The following is a 25,772-nucleotide window of genomic DNA, read 5'->3' as shown; positions in this document are numbered from 1 at the left end:
CTTAGGGATTAGGTGATTGTGGGGCTCTCACTCACGGATGGGGACTCCACATCTTCTGTACATGGAAGAACTGGGAAGTGGACCATTTCTGCATAAGCCAGCAGGGAAGGGAGCTTGGAGTTCAGCTGTGGAAGCGAAAGAGGTGTGGCCTAGGGGTCAAAGATTACAGTGACCACAAACCTTGCCTAGGGGATGCCCAGGAGTTTCAGTAACTGTACTGGCCTGAGAGAAGAAGCAGTGGCCTGAGCTGCCCAGGGTTCTGTCTGTAGATTAGAGGTGGATTCTGTTCCTTACACCTTCTCCATAGCTCCTTCACACAAAGCCTATTTACTCTAGCTTTAGTTGGGACAGTGAATTTCATCCAGGTGAATAATGGAAGCATGAACTTACTGAATGTATTCCTTACAATCCCTTAACATCCCTTTTCATGTCCTTTTTATGGGCCATAAATCTCCTGCCCTTGCGTTCATGGGGGTACCTTCCCCTGGGAGTATTCTCATCTAAATCAACGGGGCTACTCTCAGAGAAATGTCCTTTTGGCAAGGTAACAGAAGATGGCCCCATGTTAAATCATCTTGAAATACGAGTGTAACTAACTTTAGCCTGTAAGGAAATCTGTTTCCACTGCAATAGGCTCAGCTGGCATTTGTCATTTTTTTATCTTAAACCTACAACACGGCACATTCTATAAAGTACTGCTCTGTAAAATCTTGTGAAGTCTGGGGGCTCCTTGGTTCCTATTTCTGTTAAGCACATGTCATCCATCAGATGACCTGAAACTCCTGGTCTGTCACATGCTTCATCTCTCTTTAATTCTGGTTTCCTTTGTACTGGAAAAAACGAAAATGTCAACCTGGCAGATTAAACTCAGCACAAAAACAGCTTAAAGAAGAGAAGAAGACACAATAATCATCAAATAGCTTTAGCAATACTTTTGGGTATAGCTAGAAACCTTGTAGTATCAGCGTATCAGGCCTGCCTTTGGTTATATATGATTTGGAAATAGAAGAGAAACAATAAAAAGATGATAAATTATTTTTATGAATATGGAAAAATAGGCTTTGGCTGAAGAAAAGAATATAGTAATAGTGAGAGAAACCTCTGAGGTTCCCCCTTCTATATAACAATAACATACTTTGCATCAAAGCAGACACTTTCATCCAAAGATCTCAAATGTGCATATACCATAGGTGCAGTAAGTATTATTATCCTCATTTTAGAGAAATTTAGAGAAATTTGAAGCTCAGGCAGTTGAAGGGGCTTTCCCTCAGTCAACCAGAGATCAGTGCCGAAGCCAGAACTCCTAATTTCCCAACCCTGCTGGGTGCTTCCTTACTATTATGTATTTGTTCAATTCTCAAATGGAAGATCTTCTCCTTTTACACTATTCAAGAAACTGCTCACAGGGCCCCTGCTGGAGATTGCCCCTGGCAAGGAAGAAGCCGAAGTGGGTGCAGAGCAGGTGTAGTCAGCATTTCTGCTTTCCTTCCATGACTCCTGGTGCAAGAGGGCTAAGGCATGTCAGGAGCAGAAAGGACTAGGAAGAAGACAGGGAAGGGGATGGGTGGGGCACCCTGGGGGCCATAGGCAACTAGGGCAAGTTAGAGCAGCCCCAGCCTGCTCTAACCTGTGTTGGGGCTGGGGCACATATAACTATCCCCCTAATAGTCCCTTCAGTCTGCTGTGCTAGGTGGGTGCAGCAGAGGACCTGGCCCCTTGTGTCTATTTCAATTCAAGCATCTGTTATTTCTGCTTTTTTCATCTTGGTGCCCCTGTGTAGTATTTTGCTTCATATGCGACACCAAGACAGAAGGGACACTCACAGGTACAGACTCTGGCCTTTATAACCCCTTATGGAGACACCATAAACCATATATAATTCTTATTACTGCATGAAAACAAAGCTGTACCATGTTTAGAAACTATAGGATCTGATCTTGCATTGGTTGCACAAGAAGAAATAACGTGTTACTGATTTACATATGGAAAGCCTTTGTAGAAAATATTTGACACTCTTGGTTTCATTGCAGTTAAACCAGGGCTGTTTAATATTTAAAAAATTGTTTCTATTACAATCTTACTTCTATTTTCAAACTAAGTATTAAATCAGCATGCAGACTGGTGTGCAGTTTCTTCCACTGGGTTCTCAGGTTGCTAGTGTTAAAAATTATGTCACTTTTCTGCAACATAGTCACCTCCAGCAGGAGGTTCAACTGCAATTTGAAACTTTATTCTAGGAATATATATCAATTCATTGCATGGCAAAAAGTGATTCCCATTGCACACTCTGTAAGCACAGCTGCACTGAGCTGAATGGATGCGGTTTTCCTTTCATTTTTCTGGGGCATATTTACATTGCTAACATTTTGAGAGTATGTATTTTCTACCCAGAAGAAAACAAAAGTTAATGTTACATCTTGGATCATATAAACCCTGCTCCTGCTCCCACTGATTTTGAAGGTCTAGGATCAGACCCAGAATGAAAGAGAATTGGAATTCTAAGGTCAATACTTCCAAGAAGGTTGCTAGTTTGATTGGAATATTTCTTTTTTTTTTAAATTAGACAATTTCAAAATGGTCCTGAAGTCCTAGGTCCATAGTTTTTATTGAGCCAGTTTATATCTTGTTCGCAGCTCCGCAAATGTGGCCCCACCTTTTCCCAAAACTCCCCATCACCTTTGGGCTTGCACTCAGAGAGGCACTAGAAGTTTGTAGTCTCTAGTGCACAGGGACTACAATAATGTTGGCCCTGGCACAGGGAAGGCAAGATTGACAGGAGTAGGAGGAAGCCTCCAGGCACCCTACACCTGGTGCACCTAAATGAGAGCCAGGGTCAATGTAGAAGCCCATGGCAATTTGATTAGATGGGTTGTGTGAAATATTTGCATGAACATGTGAAACCATGCCAAACGCACCAGTTTTCAGGTTTCATCACCCACTTGAAACTCAGATAATGTTTGCTCACAAATTTTTCCAGTTAACCTCAGTCAATTTCTGTCTTTAAATCAAAATCATGTGAAATTTGCAGTTTTGCACTGCACCAAGTGAGCATCCCTTTGACACGGTAGGGGTTTTTGAACATGAAACGTGGGGGGAATGGAGTTCCAACCACACAGATTGAAACCAGCAGTACACGATCAGCCAAATGCTGGCAAAGCAAAACTGCCACACAATTATCATTAGCTACAAGAGCTCCCACAAACAGACTACAGTAAGAGCTTAACACAGACAACACTCCATTGACTTCACTGACTAGTTGCACTTGGGTAAGGACTGCAGAATGAGGCCAAGGGTGTTGAAGTCAAATAAACATTCTGAAAGTACCTTTCAACATGCAGCCTAAAAATCTGCTCACAGAGCTTTGTTTAAAATAGCTTTTGCTTAGTAATCAGTGGAACAGGAGTCATAATTTGGAAGCTTGAAGCTAATGACTGACAAGAATTTATGGCTCATATTTACTATCTCATCCTTGAGCTATGGCGTGTCACTTTATAATTAAAGCAGCATGATCTTTAAAGTTGATGCTTGAATAGCTTAGTAACACACTTAAGAAGATTTCTTCTAAAGCAGAGCTTTCAGCACAGTGCTTAGGGAATTTAGGGATCTGTCCTGGTGCTTCAGTACAGCCAAGGGCTGGGGTGATATGGATCCACATTTCCTCAGCAGGACCTCTGGGAGGCACTCTGCCTCAAAGAGAATTCTCCCTAAGCTGTTGGGCGTGCAGGGGGAATGCTGGGAATAGTCCACTGCTTGAGACCTTCAGAAGGTGCACCATAGATCCCCCCATGCAGCCAGTTGTCTCTGTTGGCAAATATATGGGAAGGCGGCAGTGGACCCATGTCCACCCCTGTCGTCTCTGGAGTATCTTGCATCCTAGGAGTGCCTCAAGGAAGCAAGCTTTGTGCTTCAGGGACTAGAGCTGTGTTGTGCAGGTGTGCACAGGGCTGGTGTAGTGAGGTGCCTAAGAGCCCGCAGAGTAGCAGGGCACAGACAGGCTCTCAATGCTCAGCAGGAGTTGCACATAGTCTTAAAATCTCCACTCTGAATGTACCCCATAACTTTAATAGTGCCTCAGGTAACTCTAGTTAAGTCTGGATTTTGTTATGTAACAGGAGTCATGGAATCAATGCTCTTATAGGAGGGTGAGTAAAAACCCATGAGTCCTGACGGTATATTTTGTACTGTCCAGCCCTCACCTGGACAGTCCAAATATGTGTGTGTGTAGAGTCCATCAGTTCGACAATGACATTTTCATGCTCTTTCTTTTTATGGATTCTGGAGTGACTCTGAAGTCCAAAGCATGACGCGCATGCTTGTGAGCAGATCGAGCAGACAAAGTAATTGATGAGCGTCTTGGTAGCTTCAGCAGTAGTATGATGCTTTTCCCTTGCAGCTAACAGTCGATTATTTCTGTCCTATTCAAAGGCTTGGAAAGCTCTGAGTGCTGTGTCTTGCCATGCTGCTCTATTTAACACAGCCTTCTCAACATCATCCAGTTTTATTGCACCAAAAAGTGTGTGCTGTTCTTGATGCTGTCCTTGCAGCACTTTCTGGAGCGGCCTTGATTCCCGTGTCCTTGTGCCAATTATCCATAGAAAATTTTTCTGGGGAGTTGATATTCACACATCCTAATGATGTGTCCAACCCAGTGTAGTTGGGCTTTTATCAGTATGGCCTTGATACTTGTGGTCTTTGACTTTTGGAGAACCTCCAAGTTGGTAATCTTGTCCCGCCAGCCGATCCCGTAATGAGTTGCAGAGACTGCAGATGGAAGGCCTCTAGCTGTTTGAGATGCCATTTGTACGGTGTCCAGGTTGCACAGCCATAGAGGAGAGATGTGAGCACAGAAGCATTGTAAAGTTTTATTTTTGTTGAGAGGGTTATGTTGTGGGATTTCAGGACTTTGCTACATAGCTTTCCTAATGACTGAGAAGCTTTCTCTATCCTGTTTGTGATCCCTTTGTCAAGAGATCCATCATGGGAGATGTTGCTGCCAAGATAGGTAATCCTTGCTTTAGTTGGATTCCACTGATGGACATGCTAGGGGATATGGCATGGAGCCGTGAAGATAATTGGTGCAACATCACAGTTTTCTCCAGGCTGCTTGTGAGGCCAAACAATTTTGATGCTTCAGCGAAGCTATCTGCGATGCAGATCTCCCTCTGTGTGTGCTAGGAGGGCACAATCATCCACAAAGAGTGCTTCTCTTGTTAGTCAGTCTGTTACTTTTGTTTTTGCTTTAAGCCTTGTAAGATTGAAGTCTGAGCCGTCGTGTCTGTATGTGATGTATATGCCACTGTTGAGCCCATCTGTAGCATGGTTGAGAACTTGCGTGAAGAAGAGGTTGAACAGCACAGGGGCAAGGACACAGCCTTGTTTGACTCCATTTGAAATGGGAAAGGAGTCAGTGAGAAAAAGTATCTGACCTTGCATCCCCTCATGAAATAAACGAATGATCTTTACCAGTTTTGGTGAGCAACCAAGTTTTCTGAGGATCATCCATAATCTTTCTCTACTGACTGTATCAGATGCTTTTGTGAGATCAGTGAAAACACTGAACAGATTCATGTTTGTTCGATACATTTTTCTTGTATTTAGAGTCCCTTATTCCTTTAAGGGAATAATATACAACAACTTGCCACCTTAAATGGAATTAGCCAGACACTTCAATGTAACACACTGGATTAGATAAAACAATAAAACAAGCTTATTAATTCAAAGAGATGGATTTTAAATGAGTACAAGTGAGGAGGTATAAGGATTAGAAATGGTTACAAGAAAAATAAAGATAAAACACTGTCTAGTGCCTAACTTAACAATCTATATTAGATCCAAGCAAAGTTTCTCACCACATGCTTCCAGCAGTATTGTCAGGACTCCTCCCCAGAGTCCAACAGCTGCTTCATTTATCTTCTCAGGTGCAAAGAGTGAGATGGACAGGGAGAGAAAAGAGAGGTGCCTTTGGGTTATTTGCCCTTCCCTTTTAGAGTTTCAGTCCCCCTCTTGAAAAGCATTTCTGGCTGAGAACCAGGAACCAAAGAGTCTGTGTGGAAGAATGTTCCCTGCTGGTTTTTTTTCCACCTGTGTTTGCTCACATACAGGTTTTCTTTTGTTTCCTCCCTTCCTTTCTGCTTGATTACTCTGTTTACAGCTTAAATGCAAATTAAGGCAAACACATACTCCTTTGTTCAAGACAGGTCTGTTTGACCAGTTTGATGCTATGTGAGTCTGAACATGTATTGTTAATATCATAAAGGGGGAAATTTATAACTTTACACATAATGCTGCTGCACACATTTTACCATATTACTGATCAGCAAGTTATACTTTTTCAGATGATACCTCGGAAGGCATACCTTGTACAAATATTATTACAATAGTGTAGAGGGCAGTGGTGGGCAACCTGTGGCCTGTGGGCCACACGTGGCCCATCAGGGTAATCCACTGGCAGGCCTCCATAAAGTTTGTTTACATTTGCACAGCCTCCCGCAGCTCCAGGTGGCCACAGTTCGCTGTTCCCGGCCAACGGGAGCTGCAGGAAGCGGCGGCCAGCACACCAGCTTCCCGCAGCTCCCATTGGCCGGGAACGGTGAACTGCAGCCACTGGGAGCTGTGGATGGCCGTGCAACTGTAAACAAACTGTCTTGTGGCTTGCCAGCAGACTACCCTGACAGGCCACAGGTTGCCCACCACTGGTATAGGGTGCGAATATAGGGGTGCATTCTGCCACACCTCTACATAGGAATATAATCAGCTGATGCTTTGTTTGATATTGCCCGGTTTTGCCAATAGTTAAGTTGTCACAAAGTACCTGCAATATCATTAATTTCTTGTCATTTCTACTGCATTTCCTGAAAATATTTAACATCAAAGCATTTGGACATTACTTCTACAGTACAAATTGTGTTGATTAATCAATTTGCTGATTATTCTCAGTAGGCAGCGTTCATGGACAATTACTGTGGCTTTTTATTTTGTCTTTTAATATTTTCTTATTCCCTCTCCCTCAATATTTGGAGGAAGAACTTGAGCCAAACTAGGCTTTATAGCAAAATACTGAATGTATCTATTCTCCCTATGGGAAAATTGTCCATTAATTCCTCACCCTTGTTATATTGTAGTTCCACAACCATACCATTCACAATGGGAATTAATCCCTCGTTTTCGGGGAACCCCAGTGATGAGTGTAGAAAACAAGAACCTGCATAGAGTACAAAATAGAACAGAATTCTCTAATTCATATTTGAAGATTTTTTTAATTCTTCATCTTTACAGAAACACGTCACAATTGAAACATGCATTTAATTTAATTGATTTATGTATTTGTGACATTGCTTCTTCTGTTAATGGCCTAAAGAAATGAACACAGAACTGAGTGAAAGGAACCCCTGTGGCCCAGATCTTCCCCTACTGCATATAACTTACTCATATTGGTTCTCATGGAATCAATTCATATCCTTTGCTGGGAGAATAAGGTCTTATCTCTGACAATGACTCCTTGTGGGGCCTTGGTCAAACAATTTATTCGCTCTCCTGGTATGGTCTCTGACCTCACTGGGTGTTGTGAGGATTAATTAACATTGCTAGATCGGTCTGGGGGTGCCAAATGCTGTATAATAGCTAAGTACCATTACTTCTTTTTGCTGCACATAACAGCGAAGATCCAATGTAAAACAGCGAAGATCCAGTTGTGAGTTGCCAAGCAAATGTTTGAAGGGATGTTTCCCTTTCCCCCATGTTTGATTTTTTTTTCATTTATCTTCACTTCTCACAGAGCTTCCGCATGTAAATATATTTACCCTTTTTGCTGTATTTGAGGGCAAACAGCTTGACTTCCTCACTGAAGTTCATGTAAATGATTCTGTAATAAAGTACATTTCTTGTAAGTGATCCCATATGAACGAATTACTTTATTAAAGTTGAATGCATGAAATAATGAATCAGCATCTTACTGTGTTTTCTTCCTTTGCAGTCTTCCCCGCAGGCATTTTGCAACCACCTTTCTTCAGTGCCTCTCAATCCAAATCACTGAATTATGGTGGCATTGGTATGGTCATTGGCCATGAAATCACTCATGGATTTGACGACAATGGTAAGGTTCAGGGTTTTTATTGGATAATCCTTTTGGTAGACATTACATTATTGACTGCATACTTTGCAGTCTAGTCATTCAAGGTAGCAGATAAAAAGATGGTGCTTCTAGGACCCAATCCTATTTCCTTGTGATTTGCACTGGTGTTCTCTGGAGAGCAACAGCCAAAGCACTATAGAGGCACTAGGGTAGCCTCAGGGCTGCAGCAGTAGCAGAGACACCAGAATAGGCAGGTCCAGGGGGCCATGGCCCCACCACTTTTAAAAGTGAGGAGCAAGCAGGAGGCGGGGTCTTGGGGACAAGAGGCAGGATGAAGGCAGGGCCTTGGGGGGAAAGGGCGCCACAGGGGGCAGGACCCTGGTTCAGGCACTGATGCCCCCACTCCACTTTTAAGAAGCTTCCGTCACTCCTGAGCGGTAGCACAGCACATGCTCTCCCTCCATCATGGTTTTTTGACCAATGGATCTCCTGCTTTTCCCCTAAGCTATTCCCAAAGCCCTTTGTATGCTGTTGTGGAGAGAGCCTTATGTTCTAGGCAACAGTACCTTTCCCTCCTGGCTAGAACACAGGCTTGTTTTGAAAGAAGAAAAAGGCATCATTTCTGTGATTGCTTCATTACAGAAACACCTATTTGCATGGATAATTATACTGTAATATATTTTCTCCTAACTGAGAAAGTAACTTTTATTGCCCTTCATTATTGCATCATCAGCTTGTTTCTTACATACATCATTCTGTGTACATATCCTTACAGGTAGAAATTTTAATGAGAATGGGGACCTCATAGACTGGTGGACTCCTGAATCAGCAAAACATTTTAAGGATCAGTCGCAGTGTATGGTATACCAATATGGAAACTTTTCGTGGGACCTAGCAGGTGGACAACATGTAGGTCATTCATAATTTGTCTATACAATGTCATTTTAAATGAAATTAGATGGACATTTAAGGCCCAATCCCACAAACTCTTATATATGAGAGTAGTGCCATTGTGGTGTATGGCCCAGATTAGCCTCCCTCAGAAATACCTGTGGAAGGAGACTTTGGTGGATGACATCTCCAAGAAGATCACATACATACTGTCTGATCCAGCAGGGGTCAGGATTTACCCCCCACCCCTTTGTAAGACCCTGGTTTGTGACTGCAAATCTGCACCGGCATTGGGCCCTGAAAGCCATAGATTCATAGATATTTAGGTCAGAAGGGACCATTATGATCATCTAGTCTGACCTCCTGCACAACGCAGGCCACAGAATTTCACCCATCACTCCTGCAAAAAACCTCTGTGCTGTTGTGCTACTGAAGTCCTCAAATCGTGGTTTAAAGACTTCAAGGAGCAGAGAATCGTCCAGCAAGTGACCCGTGCCCCATGCTACAGAGGAGGGTGAAAAACCTCCAGGGCCTCTTCCAATCTGCTCTGGAGGAAAATTCCTTCCCGACCCCAAATATGGCGATCAGCTAAACCCTGAGCATATGGGCAAGATTCATCAGCCAGATACTACAGAAAATTCTTTCCTGGGTAACTCAGATCTCACCCCATCTAATATCCCATCACAGGCCATTGGGCCTATTTACCATGAATATTTAATTACCAAAACCATGTTATCCCATCATACCATCTCCTCCATAAACTTATCGAGTTTAATCTTAAAGCCAGATAGATCTTTTGCCCCCACTGCTTCCCTTGGAAGGCTGTTCCAAAACTTCACTCCTCTGATGGTTAGAAACCTTTGTCTAATTTCTAGTCTAAATTTCCTGGTGACCAGTTTATATCCATTTGTTCTTGTGTCCACATTGGTACTGAGCTTAAATAATTCCTCTCCCTCTCCGGTACTTATCCCTCTGATATATTTATAGAGAGCAATCATATCTCCCCTCAACCTTCTTTTAGTTAGGCTAAACAAGCCAAGCTCCTTGAGTCTCCTTTCATAAGACAAGTTTTCCATTCCTCGGATCATCCTAGTAGCCCTTCTCTGTACCTGTTCCAGTTTGAATTCATCCTTCTTAAACATGGGAGACCAGAACTGCACACAATATTCCAGGTGAGGTCTCACCAGTGCCTTGTATAACGGTACTAAAACTTCCTTATCCCTACTGGAAATACCTCTCCTGATGCAGGTGAGTCGTTGAATTGTAACTCCCTTGCTGGACAATGATTGTTGATGCATTAATATGCATTAATGATATACATATATGGATAGAAAAATGACTTTCAGCAGATCATAACATTTCCCCTGATACCTTACAAGGCACGCTTTATATGTAAGATCATGATTATATAAAAATGAGGAATATGAGGGTTACAGAGTGCTCCCCCAAGGTACAGAATGTCACAGAGGGACCACCTCTACGTAATTAAAGGTAGTTTAGTTTCTCACAGGAACACAGAACCCTGCAGTAGGAACCCATCAGATAATCTGTCCCCACATTAGGTTTCATCCTAATCTCTAATATTTAGAGATTGTTTTAAACCCTTAAGCATGAGGTTTAATATCCCTTCCTAAATTTGTGAGAATTAACTATTATAACTCTGAATGGCCTTGTTTTCCATATAAAGTGTCTAACTTGTTTTTGAATCATGCTAAGTTCTTGGCCTCAATGGCTTTCTGTTGCTGTGAAGTTCCACACTATAACTGTGCATTGTGTGAAAAAGTATTTCCTTTTATTAATTTGGAATTTGCCACCTTTTTGTTTAAATGAATGTGCCCTTGTTCTTGTGTTATTAGACAGGGAGCCCCCAATCTACCTTCTCTATTCCTTTTATTATTTTACGAACAGTCTCCTCTCTTACTCATCAGCTATCTGAGATAAACAATTCAATCTTTTTTCAATCTCTCTTCATGAGATGGTTTCTCATTGCCCTGTTCTGAACCCCCTCTAGTTTTTCGATATACTTTTTTAGATAGGTTGACCAGTACTTTACACAATATTCTAGATGAGGACTCACCACTGATTTAGGTAAGGGCATTATGATATTTTCTGTATTCTCCATCTTATTCCTTCCACCTCCTACCATCTTATTTACTTCCTTGAAGTAGCACACTGAGAAAAGGTTTTCATTGAGCTGTGTACATGTATGCCATATCCTTTCCTGAGTTGATACAGTTAATTTAGAACTTTGTAAAGTGTTTACATTTTTCCCTTCAGGGTGCACTATTTTATATTTTTCAACATTGAATTTCATTTGCCATTGTATTGCCCATTTGCCTAGATTTATTAGGTATCTCAGATTCCTCACAGTCTTTTCTGGGCTTGGCTAACCTAAATATGTGTGAGTCATCTGCAGATTTTGCCATCTCTTCCCACTTAAACTTCCTGGTAGAACAGGAAAGATAATTTATTTTTGGCTTCATTTCCTTGGAGCTGGAGGTGGGGAAAATGTACCTCCCAGTCTAAACTCGTCGTACCTGCTACTTTCCCTGGCCCACTCAGTCTCTCCCCCTGCATTGTCAGCAGCACAGATCCCAAACCAGGTAGAGACAGGCCTCCAATGAGTCTGGAGAGAGCTATGGTATTCATCACTATAGTTCTTGAGTCCTGAATAAGTAGAGGCTTGCAGATTCAGGCCCTCAGTCTGTTTGTGTACGTTTAACGTTCCATTAACTCATAAAAGCAGGTGACGATAACATCTGTCTTCTTTTTTTTAACTGAATATGGGTCCAGCCCATTTAACTCAAATGGCAAAATTTCCAGTTGAAAAAGTATTGAAGGATACTCAGTCATATCAGTGTATTTCTATTTCTCTTATAAATAGAGACCTGTATTGGCACATTTTCCTTCCATTGCTGCAGTCTCCTCTACTCTTTTGGTCTGGAATTTGCTTAGAGTCTAAGCAGAGCTGTGAACCCTTCAAAGTTCAATTTGAACAGCTTCATGAATTTGTCAGAACCATTTTGCATATATTCACAGGCCGTGAAGTTAAGCAAAGTTGGCATTCAAACAGTTGGGGCTCTCTCATAGAGGAAGGGTTTTACAGTTAAAGACCTGGATTAGGATTTAGGGTTAGGTGGGTTCTAATCTTGAATTTGCTGATTTCCTTGTGTGATCTTCGGGAAATCATATAAGCTCTCTTTGTCCCCAGTCCGCATCTGTAAAACCGAGATAACATCACTTCCCTACTTCATCAGGATGTTGTAAGAATGAATTCATTAATGTATGTGAGGCACTCAGATATCACCACAGAAAAGCCAATGAATAAGTGTTAAATCTCAAGTATCTACAATCCACGGTTTGGAATGCATACATGTGCATGGGCTTGTTTTGGTGGTTCACTAGAACAGCAGTATGTGACTTGTCCCAAGGAACTTCTCCCAGTGAACCTCCTTCAAACTGAAAATGCACTGGGAAAAAAACATCCTCCTAACCAAACAGCGCAAAGAAATGTTGACACAGAAAGAGCCCTAAGAATCTCGACTAGCTGAGAAAGGCTGATAGAACTAGACAGAGGTAAAACAGACTGAGTGCCTTTGGAGTTCCAAACTTGCATTTCTCACGTTTAAAAGACGGAGTTTCAATTCTCTTTCACCTGAAGTTTCTGCTGAGCTGCCTGCATTCTCTGTGGACAGCTTGTAAGGGCTTGTACGGCACGAATGTGCTTTGCAGTTTGTGTTGCTGTTTCTTTCACAGAGAAGGCCACGCAGCAAATGAGGATGAGCCCCTGAAACACTGTTGGACAGTAAATGGGTGGAAGGTGTTTACAATAGCACCTGATTCCACTGTGAAAGGCCAGTTACTTACAACATCTGTCTTGTTTATTTGGGACTTCTCCAGATAACCACATGCAGTGTTCAGCAGTGTTGAAAGCTGTTTGTATAAAGAGTAGAGTTTCAATGGGATGGAACCTCCTGCTGCAAGTGATGAATGAGGGGTTGCTCCCAGCTGTACCTTTGACTCTTATTGTCTCTTTGTTGACAGCTGACAAGTCAGTTCATTGCCATACAGAACGTGCAAAAGACAAACTCCCATCCAGAGGAGTTTTCAATCTATCAGCTATACTAATAAGATCACCAGAATCCTTTTAAAATCATTTGGGGAAATGACAGCGCAGGTTTTTATCCTGATACTTATCCACTCTCAGAATTGAATCTAATGATGAGTTGCAGTTTTATGACTCCAGATGACATGCAGTTTTGGATTAAGGACTGGCAAAGTTGTTCAATAAAAATAAAGAGCCAGGTTCTCCACTAGCATAGCTCCATTATCTTTAGTGTTACTACGTTGATTTACACCCACTGAGGATCTGTCCCAGCATGTTGATTAGAACATGAAGCTAAGGGGCCACCCACCTTGCCTGATATCCAGCAAAATTTCTAGTAAGGTTCCAGCAGATTTGCCGGTCTTGGTTCTGTTAACTGATGTCTTCCAACATCATGAAGTCTGGATCTTCCCTGCTTCATGGGTTTCCAGTGTATTCTGGCCACCACTGGCCTGGAGACCTTGAGCAGTGATGACAAAAGCCACACTGAGCCCAACAGAATCAGCCAGACCCACCGTTGAGATTATAGCAGAAGTAAGGGGGATGGGTTTGAGAAAGATAAGAAGCTGGATTTTAAGGACACAAAGAACAAGAAAGAGTGAATTAATCAGCAGACATCAGAGAGTCTGGGCAAGAAAGATATGACAGCCATAAAATGCTCATTGTATCGAGAGGGAGTTTGGAGTTAGGGTTTGGAGACAAGGGAGGCAGAGAATGTTCAGATGCATTAACATAAATCTTCTGTTAAACATTGAAATTTGGGAGGGCTTGCTTGAAACTTTTGCCATTCACTCATCTCTGCTTTGGAACCTGAGGCTGCTAGTCAAGGCCAAAGTGGGTAAATAAACAGGAGATATTCAGAAGTTTAGCACTGTAATTCCCAGGATAGAGAAGCTTTTTTTGCAAGAAAACCTGCAACTTTTTCATTTCTCTCTTTGCAGCTGAGTGGAATCAATACTCTGGGAGAAAACATTGCTGATAACGGGGGTGTTAGACAAGCTTATAAGGTGAGAAAGATCCATTTTCTCTTTGTCTTCACAGTTGAGATTATTACTGTTGAAACACATTTATTAAAGTTCTTTGGGGGGGGGAAGCAGTTTTTATGTGTGGCAAAGACAGAAGGACACTTTACTGTAATTCTCTGTCACCAAGTCAGCTTCTAAAACAACTGAAACTTTGTTACCTTTTGTTCAGTATATTACTCACTTTAGGGAAGGGATTTTCTATTCCTAGTGCTCTTTTGTTTATTATTGCCCATTACAGCTCTCTCTAGCTCTCTCTCACTATTACTGGTTGGGCATAAAGAATTTGTAGAATGAAAACACTTAGTGAATCAATCCCACACAAACTTTAACCTGACTGAAGTGATCATATTGACCTGTTGTCTATGTCTGTTCACCAGCATTCTTGTTTATGAATGGCAGCGAAAGGTAATGGTAGTCTTCCAAGTTCCACCCACAAAACAGTCTCTGCCCACATGGAACGCCATTCACAGTAGATTGCTCAGATGTTCAAAATATGATCCTGCTTGCTTTCAGGGCTTGGTTTCCCCTTACTGAGGTCCATATACACCCATCAGCTCTGTGTGCTAGGCTACCCCTGGGTGGGGGCCCAAATAGGGTTGCAAACTCTGACTGAAGCTATTCTGGAGATTTTTTTTTCCAACATGACATAATGTCATTTTCTTAAAATACCCTATTAAAATCTCCTGGATTGCTTTCAGTAGTCACCGGGAAATTGATGTCGATGCCGATTCAGACCAATCCTGGACCAATCCAGACCAATCCTGGAGGGTTGGCAACCCTAGGCCCAGATTCCCTGCTAGGCTCTTCTAGGCTTCTTGGGTTTGGGATGGTAAAATGGCAGTACTTTCCCAGTTCCACTCTTGTGGCACCACAGTGAGCTCTCCATCACAGCAGATGATGTAGATCCTCATAATATGACCTGCCCTCTCCTTTTCCACTTTAATCAGAGTGAAATATTTCACAATGTTGACACCTTATGTAATATCACTCCACACCAGAGCACCCCTGGAACAAATGGGGCAGCTCAGACCTCTCAGAGCTATTGTTTCAAGTTCTGCAAACACAGGAATCACTGCATCAGTTATACTCAGTTCACTAGGGAGTTCCTGGAAAGCTTAGATTCTGGACACGGCGGCAGCAGCCAGAAAGAGGAGCTGGTATGTCATACTGCTACATACAAGCTCAATCCAAGACCTGGTTTATGTAGCATTTAAACAAGAAAGCACAAATACACAGGATATTATCCTGTCTCAAGTCAATGGGAGCCCAGAGCAAACCTAGCACAGGGAATAATAGCAAGTCAGCAGTACTACCAAGAAGGAACTGGGTCTTCAGAGTTACTGTGATATCACAGATATGGTCTGTATTGTGAACATGTGAAAGGAGCAAGTTTCACTTGATGACAACAGATTTTTTACAAGAATTTAGTTCAGGGAAAAGTTTCACCATTTCTGCCAATGAACACTTTTTTTTCTTTTCAAAAGAAAAAGAATCCACAAACTAGCAAATCAACTTAATTACAGCCTGAAAAATGGCCTGCATTTTCATAAAAGTAGCCCTAGGGAAAATTTCCTTTTTCATAAGGAAATGTTGCATTTGTCACCACAAAATCAGTTTTACACCAGACGTAGGAATGAATCAGATTCTGATCGCCTACGGTGTAAATATGGAGCAAGAGCAGTGGAGTTACTCCACATTTACACCATGTAAGTCAGACCAGATTCTGATCAAAGAGGTCTTATAACTGAAGCATTGTCATAATTCCTGTGGTAACAGCCTATGGATTTAATTAAATAACTTGAAATTACTTACATTCATGGAGAAAACAAAGAATTTGGGAACAGAATGACACATTTGTGTATTGTGTGAAATCAGAGAAGATGGTGATTTTTCCTGCAACTGAAACTTGTTACCCCACAGCTCTAACTGTAGTTATCATGGAAAGGATCAGGTTAGAAATGTCAGCTGATTAAACAGCAGAATAAAGCCTCTGTTTACACATTAATCATCTTGGAGACAGATTGTGCCCCCTGGAGCCCAGGCACAGAGGGGTCCTTCATGCTCAGAAGGGGCTCAGTCCACTCCATGCTGCAGTCCATGCACCTAGCCAGCGGAGCACTCTGCATAGTCCAGGTGGTCTGAGAGGAAGAGTGGGTGGGTGAGATGAACATCGTCTCCTTATTCTGGGCTCATGCACTGTACTTTAGGAAGACAACACAACATCAGGCTGCATTAACTTTTCTACATAGCCCCTCTGGGGGCTGTGGTGGGGTAGTCCCTGTTAGAGTGGCTCCGAAGGAACACGCACAAGCCCAAGGTGCTGAGGGTCAGAGCTTCCATGGGGCCTGCCAGATTTGGAAGTTGGCCCCTCACTCTTTTCTGTGGAAGTTCAATCCCCCTGTCCACAAGGAGATATGAGCAGGGCTAAAATTCAGCTGGTACTGTCCGGAGCAGAGCTCCGGTAAACATTTTCAAACCCGCTGGAGTTTTTATAGGATTTTGGGAGAGGGATGTGGGGGGAGGACTCCAGAAAATACTCAATAAGAATGTAAACCCTGGATATAACCATGGCAGGGGACAATCGAGCCGTAGGTAATTAGTAATGCTGGGAAATGCAGCATGAGTACATGACAGTTAAATGGGATCTGATAAAATAATAACTAATGTAAAGCTTGCTGAAGTGGGGAGGTTATACGCGGCAGGTAAACAAATCGGCCCAGCCCGCCAGGGGCTTTCCCTGCACAAGCGGCGGAACAAGTTTGGGAACCACTGGTCTAGAGTTTGTGTCTCTACAGTTATTGTCATACAAACACAATTCTCCTATACATTATCTTTCCTATAAAAAGGTGCATGACGTCTGGATGCCGAGGGCATGATATATTGCCAGCTATCACACCTGTCCTACTGAGACAATGATATCGCTGTGTTTCCTTTTCTACCAGTAAATTGCATTCCTTTGACCTAATCCTCCCCTCACTTACCCCAGTATAAATCAGGAGTAACTACCTGAACTCAGTGGAGCCACACCACTGTAAAACTGATCTGAGAGGAGAATCAGGCCCTGGGTCAATCAGATCATTGCATTTCTTTCCTATGCTGGCCACTCTTTTTCTGCACATGGGTGGCATTCAGCCAGAGAGGATACCTAAAATAGTCTTGCTGTAGTATGTCAAATAATCCATGTTCCTTCTCATTAAAGTGCCATTTTGATAAGGGAAATAGGAAACCATAACATTTCTGCTCCATTCATTTTGCAGGCCTACGAAAACTTTGTCAAAAAAAACGGAAAAGAAAAACTGCTTCCCGGGCTTGACATGAACCATAAGCAGCTGTTCTTCGTGAACTTTGCACAGGTATTGTATCCTTCTTGACTGGAGGTTTGAAAGTCATTTTGAGTTACAATTTCACCGTAAGCTGAACAGCAGTCTGACTTTTCTCATTCTAACAAGAGCTGGCAGGGTTGTTAAATTGAGCAGTGTCCAGAGCAAAGCAGACAGGATGTTAATCCTAGCTACACACGTGAATTCATGCAGGAGTAAGTCTGCTAGGCACAGTCTTCTAGGCTCAAATGCCTGTGAATGTGTACTACAGTATGTGGGATTTTATAGAATCCACATTTTTTCACTGTGGTCCAATTTGAAATGTGTTCTCCAGCATTAAATGTTTCATAATAAAACTAAAGCAGCACTTCTCCTGAAAAATCTTATTCACAACAAATCACTTTCTTTCTGATACGTTTCTAGATATGGTGTGGAACATACCGTCCAGAATATGCTGTCAACTCCATTAAAACTGATACGCATAGCCCAGGCAAATTCAGGTCAGTGTTTATAATCATCACCCTCGGCTGTAAGATAGCTTTTCATTGTAGATATCAAAGCACACGACAAAGCAGGGCAAGTATCATTATCCTCATTTTATGGATGTGACACAAAGAAGTGACATGACTATCTCAAGGTCAGACAGCAGGTCAGTGACAGAGCCGGGAATAGATTGCAGACGTCCAGGCCTGTGGCCTTTCCTTGTTGCCTCCTATGATCATGTATGTTCATTTAAGCCTCTGCTAAGGTTCTCCCCAAGATGGTCGAAAGACAGACAAGGAAGTGACTTAAGGGGCTGCGTGGCCTGAAGGCTAGGATTGAAATCCTGGCTCTGCTGAAGTCAATGGCAAAACTCCCACTGACTTCATCGGGGCAAGGATTTCAGTTTGTATGTCTCTCTTGACAGCTCTAAGGAGAGAGGGCTCAGCCAGGGAAAGATGAAGAAATCAAATGGTCTCCCCACAAACAGGGATAATAGAAGGGAGGAGGATGGGCCTTTTTCTATGGTGGGAGCTCTTTGCCTAAAGGTACGCAGGCATCACACCAAATCAGAAGCAGGAGCACCCTCCAGAACTCTAGGGGTTCTTTTGTTTTGCTTTTTATTGTCTGGATTGGGTCTTTTCCTTCACTGGTATGGCACAGACAGTGTGACTGCATCCCTAGACCTACATTAGTATTATTTAATTGTACTGAGGCACTGTCTAAGGGCCACAAACAGGACTGGGGCAGCATTGTACTGGGCACTGTACAAACACAAGGGAAACAAGGTCCCTGTTCCCTCCCTCTCCCTAACACGAGGGAAGAAAAAAAGGCTGGTAATAGAGATTCTCCACCGCGTGAGCAACAACAGACCCACGCACTGTGGCGTGATGGAGAGTTGGTTTACTTTTCCTCCCATCAGGCAACTGAGTCATAGGTGATCATGCCTAATGGTAGGAGTCCAAATGCCAGAGCCAAGGGGTGAAATAGGGTCAGAACCAGGGCCAAAGGTCAGAACCAAAATCAGAGTCCAGGTGCCAGAACCAAGGGTCAAGACAGAGTGGGAGCCAGAAATCAGAGCCAAGGCTCAGAACTGCATTACCAGGAGTCAGGGAAGGCAGCAGTAGGGCTGGCTCAGAGCCAAGAGCAAAGCTGGGACAGGACTGGGTGCAGGGCAGGGTCTAGGCTGGAGCAGTGGTGGAGAAGGGCTTGGAGAGAGACAAGCACAGGGAAGCAGAGACTCTGTGGACACGTGCATTGAGCAACCACCAACCTGCTGCTGCTGCTGAGCTTAAGGACCATCCTGCTAGCTTCCTCAGCCAGTCAGGCAGGGCGGTCCATCAGCCAGCCTAGCTGACTTGTTAGGCTGTCAGGAGTACTGAGCAGGTGCAGGGCCTTCCTCCTGGCAAGTCAACCCATTCTGGAGAAAGCTGACTGTGTGTGAGGGGGTGTCAGGAGGAAGGCCTTGCAGCTGCATTTGCTCAGTACTCCTGACAGTCTAATGAGTCAGCTAGGCTGCCTGACTTCCTCTTCCCCTGCAGGGGCTGCTCCCAGGGCAGGTCAGACCCACCTCTGGGGTCTCCCCCAGCTGCAGGAAGCTCCACGTCTCCAGCTGTGTCCTCCCCACCCAGAGAGGCTGCTGCTCCAGATGTCACCTCTCCTCCCCCACACGGGAAGGCTGCAGCTCCAGCTGTCACCCTCCCCCATGTGGAGAGGCTGCAGCTCCAGCTGTCAGCCCCTGATTCGGGTGGGAGACTGCTGGGAAAACCACAGAGATGGTAACCCATGTCCCCATACCCTGCTACCCTTACTTCTGTGGTGGTGCTGGCTTTAAGCTGGGTGCCCAGCCAGCAGCCTTCCTCTCTGGCTGCCCAGCTCTGAAGGCGGTGCCCCTGCCAACACCAGGGAAGAAGTGAGGGTGGCAATCCCATGACACACACACACACACACAATAGCCTTGGGACCCTCCCACCTTTGGGCTCGGACCCCCATGATTACATCTTGAAATTTCAGATGTAAAAATCTGAAAACATGAAATTGACTAATTTTAAAAACCCCTGGCCATGAAACTGACCAAAATGGACTGTGAATTTGATAGGGCCCTACTTATGAGGCTTAGGTACCCAGAAGTTACAGACGGTGTGGGCTGATTAGGACCCTTAAATTTTAACCTAAACCAGCACAACATTCCGTTTGAACAACATAAAAACACTGCGTTTGTTCTTCTATATCCGATCAGCTAAGTCTCGTCAGAATGGTAGATGCCACAATACCTGTGCTAGCCACAAAAATCATTGTGAACCCTACAGCACTTGCACTCCCGCTGATCGCATTATCTTCTGATACAGTTCAGCACATCACTTCCAAAGGGCTTTTTTTCTTAACCCCCTCTCTTTACCAGAGAATTATTGCTTATCCAACATATTCAATATTTGGTGAAAGCAGTGACTGTTCCTGCTGTTGTCATTAATTGGCATTTTGGTGTGGGCGTTTCTGTGTTATCTGCAAACCTCTCCCCAAGGCAATTATATTTAAAACTCCTGCAAGCCGCTGAATCTAGGCACAATGTTAATGAGGATCTGTGGCAGTTCGTTATAGCTTTGCCTCATATTTGTGTTATTAATTTGTACAGTTCATTCGTTCTTGTGATCGGCTTGATGTCTTTATGCATTTATATTTGGATGCACTTTGCTTCAATGTCATATGTTAAGTCTCACTACTGTTTTTATATCTATATAGGTGGCTACAAACGAAACGTGCCTAATCCTGCAAACCTTTACTCACACAAGTCATCTTACATGAGAAATCTCACTGATATTGCAGGGACAGCTTGCCTAAGTAATGATTTGCAGGATCAGGCCCAACATAAAGGTCTAAAATCTAAAGCATCTTTGTACATATTAGAATTATATCTAAAACTACAACATATTTAACTTAAATATATAAAACTACCAGTATATTAATGACTTTGTATCAAAAAGTCATATGGACTCAAAATGTATAGGTTTATTTTATGCCTATTGCATTTGCTGGAGCTGATTTATTTCTCTGTCAAGGTGGGATGGGCAGTTCTTTATATTGCTTTGTTATTTCCATTATATGTTTTTAACGTATGGATTGGTTGTTTTGAGCACTGGATGGAGAATGACAGAAGCTTGTATATACCTGAAGTTGTTGATCAGATTACATTTGTTACAATTAGAATAAATGTAGCAATAGAATACAATATCTAAGTATAACAAAATAAATATGAAAGGAAGCCTTAGATTTTTGGTCTCTAAAGGAGGAAAAAGAAATGAAGTAATTTTTCAGATAATTTGCATTTGATTGTTATTCCATTTTAAAACAAATCAGATATAATGACAGATACAAGTCAAATCCTGCTCATCTGACTCACCTTATTGGTATTAGTGACATAACTAAAGCAAGCAGGATTTGCTCTCCACTGCCAATACATCAAAAATAATGACAGCTATAAGTAAGATTTTATGACACACAGAATATTTTTGGCTATGTTTTTGGCAAAATCCTACTTCAGTAGCTCCAGCCCTGGGATTGGTCAAGGCTTTGCTGGATCACTTACTAGAAAGCCATCTTTGTTTTCTCTCTCTTCTGTCTGGTCCCATGTGCTGCTGATGGCTCCTGACAATACTTACCAAATATTCCCCTTTTGATTTTACAGGGCCGATCCAGTAATTTGTAACAAATGTAATCTGATAAACTGCTTCACCTCTATTACTGCTCACAATTTCCACAGACAGTTCTTGATTATATTGAATCTAATTGTTATTGAAATTATTCAGAAAATGATTTCTGCAAATAATTCTTGCTTCACAATCAATTCAGTGCCACTATTTGATATTTGACATTAAATACTGGAGTTGTTTTGACTAGATGTATAGGTCACAGGGTATATTTCTGCCCTGGGAAGGGTGTAATTCTCAGAATCAGGTTTCACAATACAAATCTGAAAATTGCTTTTGACTAGCATTTCCCAAAATTCACTTAAAATCTACTGTTTATGTCAACATTTCTTCCAGGAAACTTGCTCACTAGAATATTTGTGGGCAGTGACCAGAAAAAGGGGCATGACTATAGTCAAATGGAATGAATACTAACAAAAAACATCTTCAATATTCCTCCAGCTCTAGGTTTTACCTACTTTTACAGAGGACTTAAAGCACAAATGGAGCTGTCAGAAAAATTGTCAGCAAAACGAACAAAAGGCCATTACCCTGTTCCTATGATGTCAATGAGAGTTTCACTCCAATAGACATCAATGGAAATAATATCAGGCCTGTGTTTCTACGGGTCACCTTCTTTTGTATGTGATAGGGAATGTGCAAACTGGAAAAATAAAAATTTAGGTGGGCCACTACCATTTTAGAGGAGAAAGGGGGATAACCTGAAAATGCTTATGGATGTTTCCTGAAATATTTTGAGGTGCAGAAAATAACAGTTCGGTTTTATTTTAAGTTGGGTCTTAAAGAGAATTAGTGGTGCCAACTTCTTTTTGTTTTTGTTTTAAAGGATCATAGGATCATTGCAGAACTCTGCAGAGTTTACCGAGGCCTTTTCATGCACCACAACAGAGTACATGGACCCTGCAAAAAAGTGCCGTGTTTGGTGACAGCTATAAACCAGGCACCCCAAGGACAAACTTCCCAGGCAAACAGAAATTTGGAACTTACTGGGAGGACTGGGGGAAGGAAATGTGCTACAAAAGTCATTTGTTAGTGGCAAAAAAACCAACAATATCTGTGAGATCAGAAATTCCAAACAATCAATTCTTCAAATTAAGGTTTATAGCCAAGGCAGCAAATATAATATATAAACTGCTTTTTTATGACCAAACCTTGCAAAATATAAATCACTTAATTGTTTACCTATTTCTTCACTCTTAAACAACATTGTTATTATAGTTTAATTCTGTTTCCCATTTGGTCCACAGATTTTTTTATTTTCACTGTGGAACACTTAATCACCTACTCCTTTGAGAATGTATACTGATATTTCTGATCAGATGGAGGAAGAAGATATTAAGTAACACATTATCTTGGACACAGTGGCGTAGCTAGGTGGAGCGAACAGGGCAGCAGACATAAAAAAAAGGTACCACCCGCTTGTACTCACCGGGCGGCGCTCTGGGTCCTTGGCGGCACTGAAGGGCCCCGCCGCCGAAATGCCGCCAAGGACCTGGAGCGCGTGAAGGCCTGTGCTGCCGAAGTACTGCCAAGGAGCCGGAGTGCGTGAAGGCCCGTGCTGCCGAAGTACTGCCAAGGAGCCGGAGCGCGTGAAGGCCCGCGCTGCCGAAGTACTGCCAAGGAGCCGGAGCGCGTGAAGGCCCCCGCTGCCAAAGACCCGGAGCACCGCCGGGTGAGTAAAAATGTAAAAAGGAGCCTATAAATTAAAAAGCCACTTGTGCTCAGAGGGGGAGCGGTTGCTCCCCCCCTGGCTACGCTACTGCTTGGACATCAAAGTATAATAAGACAACAGTTCATCTAAAAAATGTCAGACTCTGTACCCTCTTCTGTCATGATAAATGTGTTCTACCAAATGTTTGTTTTCATTTTTACTTGAAGTGATTTATATGAGAAAAGTCCAAAGACCTGTTGTAATTCACTTAAATAATTTCTCAGTAATTATTCCAATGCTTAAAGGCTATTTACTTGGTTTTATTTACCGCCTTCCAGCCAAAATGAAAATGTAGCTAATTCATTAATTTTTGAGTTTACAATCAGTAATGTTGTGATCAAAGACCCCTTCACAGGTTTCTAAGAGTTGTCTTGCTTTCTCTAAACTTGGTCTTTTAAAAAGATTTGTAATAATATATAAATCATAGTTTTTATATTTAATTCTGAGCTACACTTATGACTTGAAGTTATTGTTATATATTTTATCAGTGGCTGCATATAATTGAGAAAATTTACTTACACATAGTATGATATGAAATGACAAAGCCTATAAAACAGATCTCTAAAGGGATGCACCAAAAAACAACTTTTGAGACTCACTTTTTCAATTTTTAGGGCCTGATCCAGTAAATACTTTGACTTTGTTGATGTCACTAGTCCATTTGAAGTCAATGAGACTGGTTATGTCATTAGAGTTATACAAGTGTTTGCAAGATTGGATCCTTAATTGGTACTGGCAAAAGGCTTTAAATACACTATGATACATATGAAATGCCCTCCTGCAGGTTGCCAAGGAACTTACTGCTTCTTGTATCGAAGCTAGTTAAGATTTCCAAAAATAAACACCAGATACCTCCAATGACTTCTGTAATGGGTAAAACTATGTTCATTTTAGCTTTCCAAGTTTGTCGTCTGAGGAAAACCTTTTGATAATAAATTGAAATTATGAGCCAACTGCTCATTATTGTCTACAATGACTGCAGTGTATGTGTGTTTTCTGTGGGAGATGTGCAGTAGCAAAGATGTGTCGTCTGCAGTAGAGGTACAGAAATTCCAAACTCCTGGGGTGCCTGTTATGATTAACATGAGAACTCAAATTATTTGATGATAGTTAAAAAAAATAAAGGGATAATTTGGAACCTAGGGAAATTACACCAGAATGGACTATGCTAGTCTTTGTCTCACATGCGTTCATCACACCAGGCTGACAAACAAAATACATCAAAACATAGAGCACCAAGTCCTCTTCCTGCACCCTGCCCAAGTAGTCAGGCTTAGTGCAGGAGCAAAAGGAAAAAATACTCTGTGGATGCTACTGCAGCTCACCAGCCACTGCATCGCCACTCGACAAAGGACAACAGCAGTGGCTCAACGTAGTGGCAGCCCCCAGGCCATCTGTCAGCTCTGCGCTGCCAAAGCCCATTGTACAGAGATCCTGACAGAGCCCCACACAACTTGGCTCTGCACTGTATTCCCAGTGTAGACCCCTGAGCTGGCTTTCCAAATTCTACCCCCCACCTTGCACAAGAGAACTCTAATCCCAGTTCCACTCCATCTGGGTCCCCCTGTTGGCACAGCAAAGGGGATAGCAATGTGTGACCTAGGGAGCCCCTCAGTGCCAACTGGCAGAGGGCACACCATAATATAACTCATATCAGGCTTGGCACACTCATTGCTCCAACTCGCTATTGTCCTAATCTGTACCTAAAAGGTTCCCTGTAAGATATTATATCTAAACTGGTGCCACGCTGGTCATTAATATTATTTTGTGGTGTATGTACAGGTGATATATGAAGAATTATAAATATGTGCTGGAAATATTTTCTTAAAATGTGTTTGGCAAACAGGGTTTAAGACACCCCCACCTTAGACAAAGGTACGTGGTTCTGCCTGCTTAAATGTGTTTCCAAAGTAAATTGAGCAAGGAGAGACAATGAAATTGTCTACCTTGCATGTAAATGTAAAGTCATCAGACAAACCAGTGTGGGGGATGGCCTCTTAACAACAGGAGATGGAAGATGCAACTCCAGGAAACCTCCTGGAGATAAGGTCATTGAACTTTGGAAGATATAAGCAAAGATAGAGCGCCATTTTGGTATCCATTACTGGACAGATACAAGTGGCCAGGGCTCTTGTACATCTGAGGAAAAACAAATAGAGGTTTTCAACCAAGGAGGCTGAAAGTCTATGGAAACTGAAGATAGGTGAGAAACCTCCTTATATTCAGACTGTAACTTCCTGAAGTTAAATTTAGTCACTAGAAAGCATGTTTAGTTTGTAACTTTTCATATTTCTTTCATTTGTACTAGAAACCCACTTAATCCTAAATTTTTGGTTAATGAACTTTGTTTTCGTTTTACCACAAACCATCTGAATGCTGTGTGTTTCAGCTACATGTGGGCGGACCTTCAGCTAAACTAGCAGGCTGGTATGTATGGTGTCTCTTTGGAGGCAGCAAACTGAATA

At 42.4% G+C, this 25,772-nt stretch overlaps 1 protein-coding gene across 5 annotated transcripts in view; it reads left to right on the top strand.

Moving 5' to 3' along the window:
- Positions 1-24,857, top strand: part of MME (membrane metalloendopeptidase) — a 67,157-nt gene extending 42,300 nt beyond the window's left edge. For 3 of the 5 annotated variants that reach the window (XM_074963742.1, XM_074963740.1, XM_074963743.1), the window contains exons 18-23: positions 7,973-8,092; positions 8,847-8,980; positions 14,009-14,074; positions 17,350-17,445; positions 17,836-17,912; positions 22,423-24,856. In XM_074963742.1, coding sequence (XP_074819843.1) covers positions 7,973-8,092; positions 8,847-8,980; positions 14,009-14,074; positions 17,350-17,445; positions 17,836-17,912; positions 22,423-22,522 — 593 coding nt within the window. In that variant the 3' untranslated portion in view covers positions 22,523-24,856. Of the gene's footprint in view, positions 1-7,972; positions 8,093-8,846; positions 8,981-14,008; positions 14,075-17,349; positions 17,446-17,835; positions 17,913-22,422 lie in introns of all 5 variants that reach the window. The other 2 variants (XM_074963741.1, XM_074963744.1) reach the window with 2 other exon arrangements.
- Positions 24,858-25,772: the final 915 nt, after the last annotated feature.

The sequence above is a fragment of the Natator depressus genome, chromosome 9 (assembly GCF_965152275.1).
Source record: "Natator depressus isolate rNatDep1 chromosome 9, rNatDep2.hap1, whole genome shotgun sequence".
NCBI lineage: Eukaryota > Metazoa > Chordata > Testudines > Cheloniidae > Natator > Natator depressus.
Note: the sequence above shows the minus strand (reverse complement) of the source record. Positions and strands in the feature narration are given on the sequence as shown.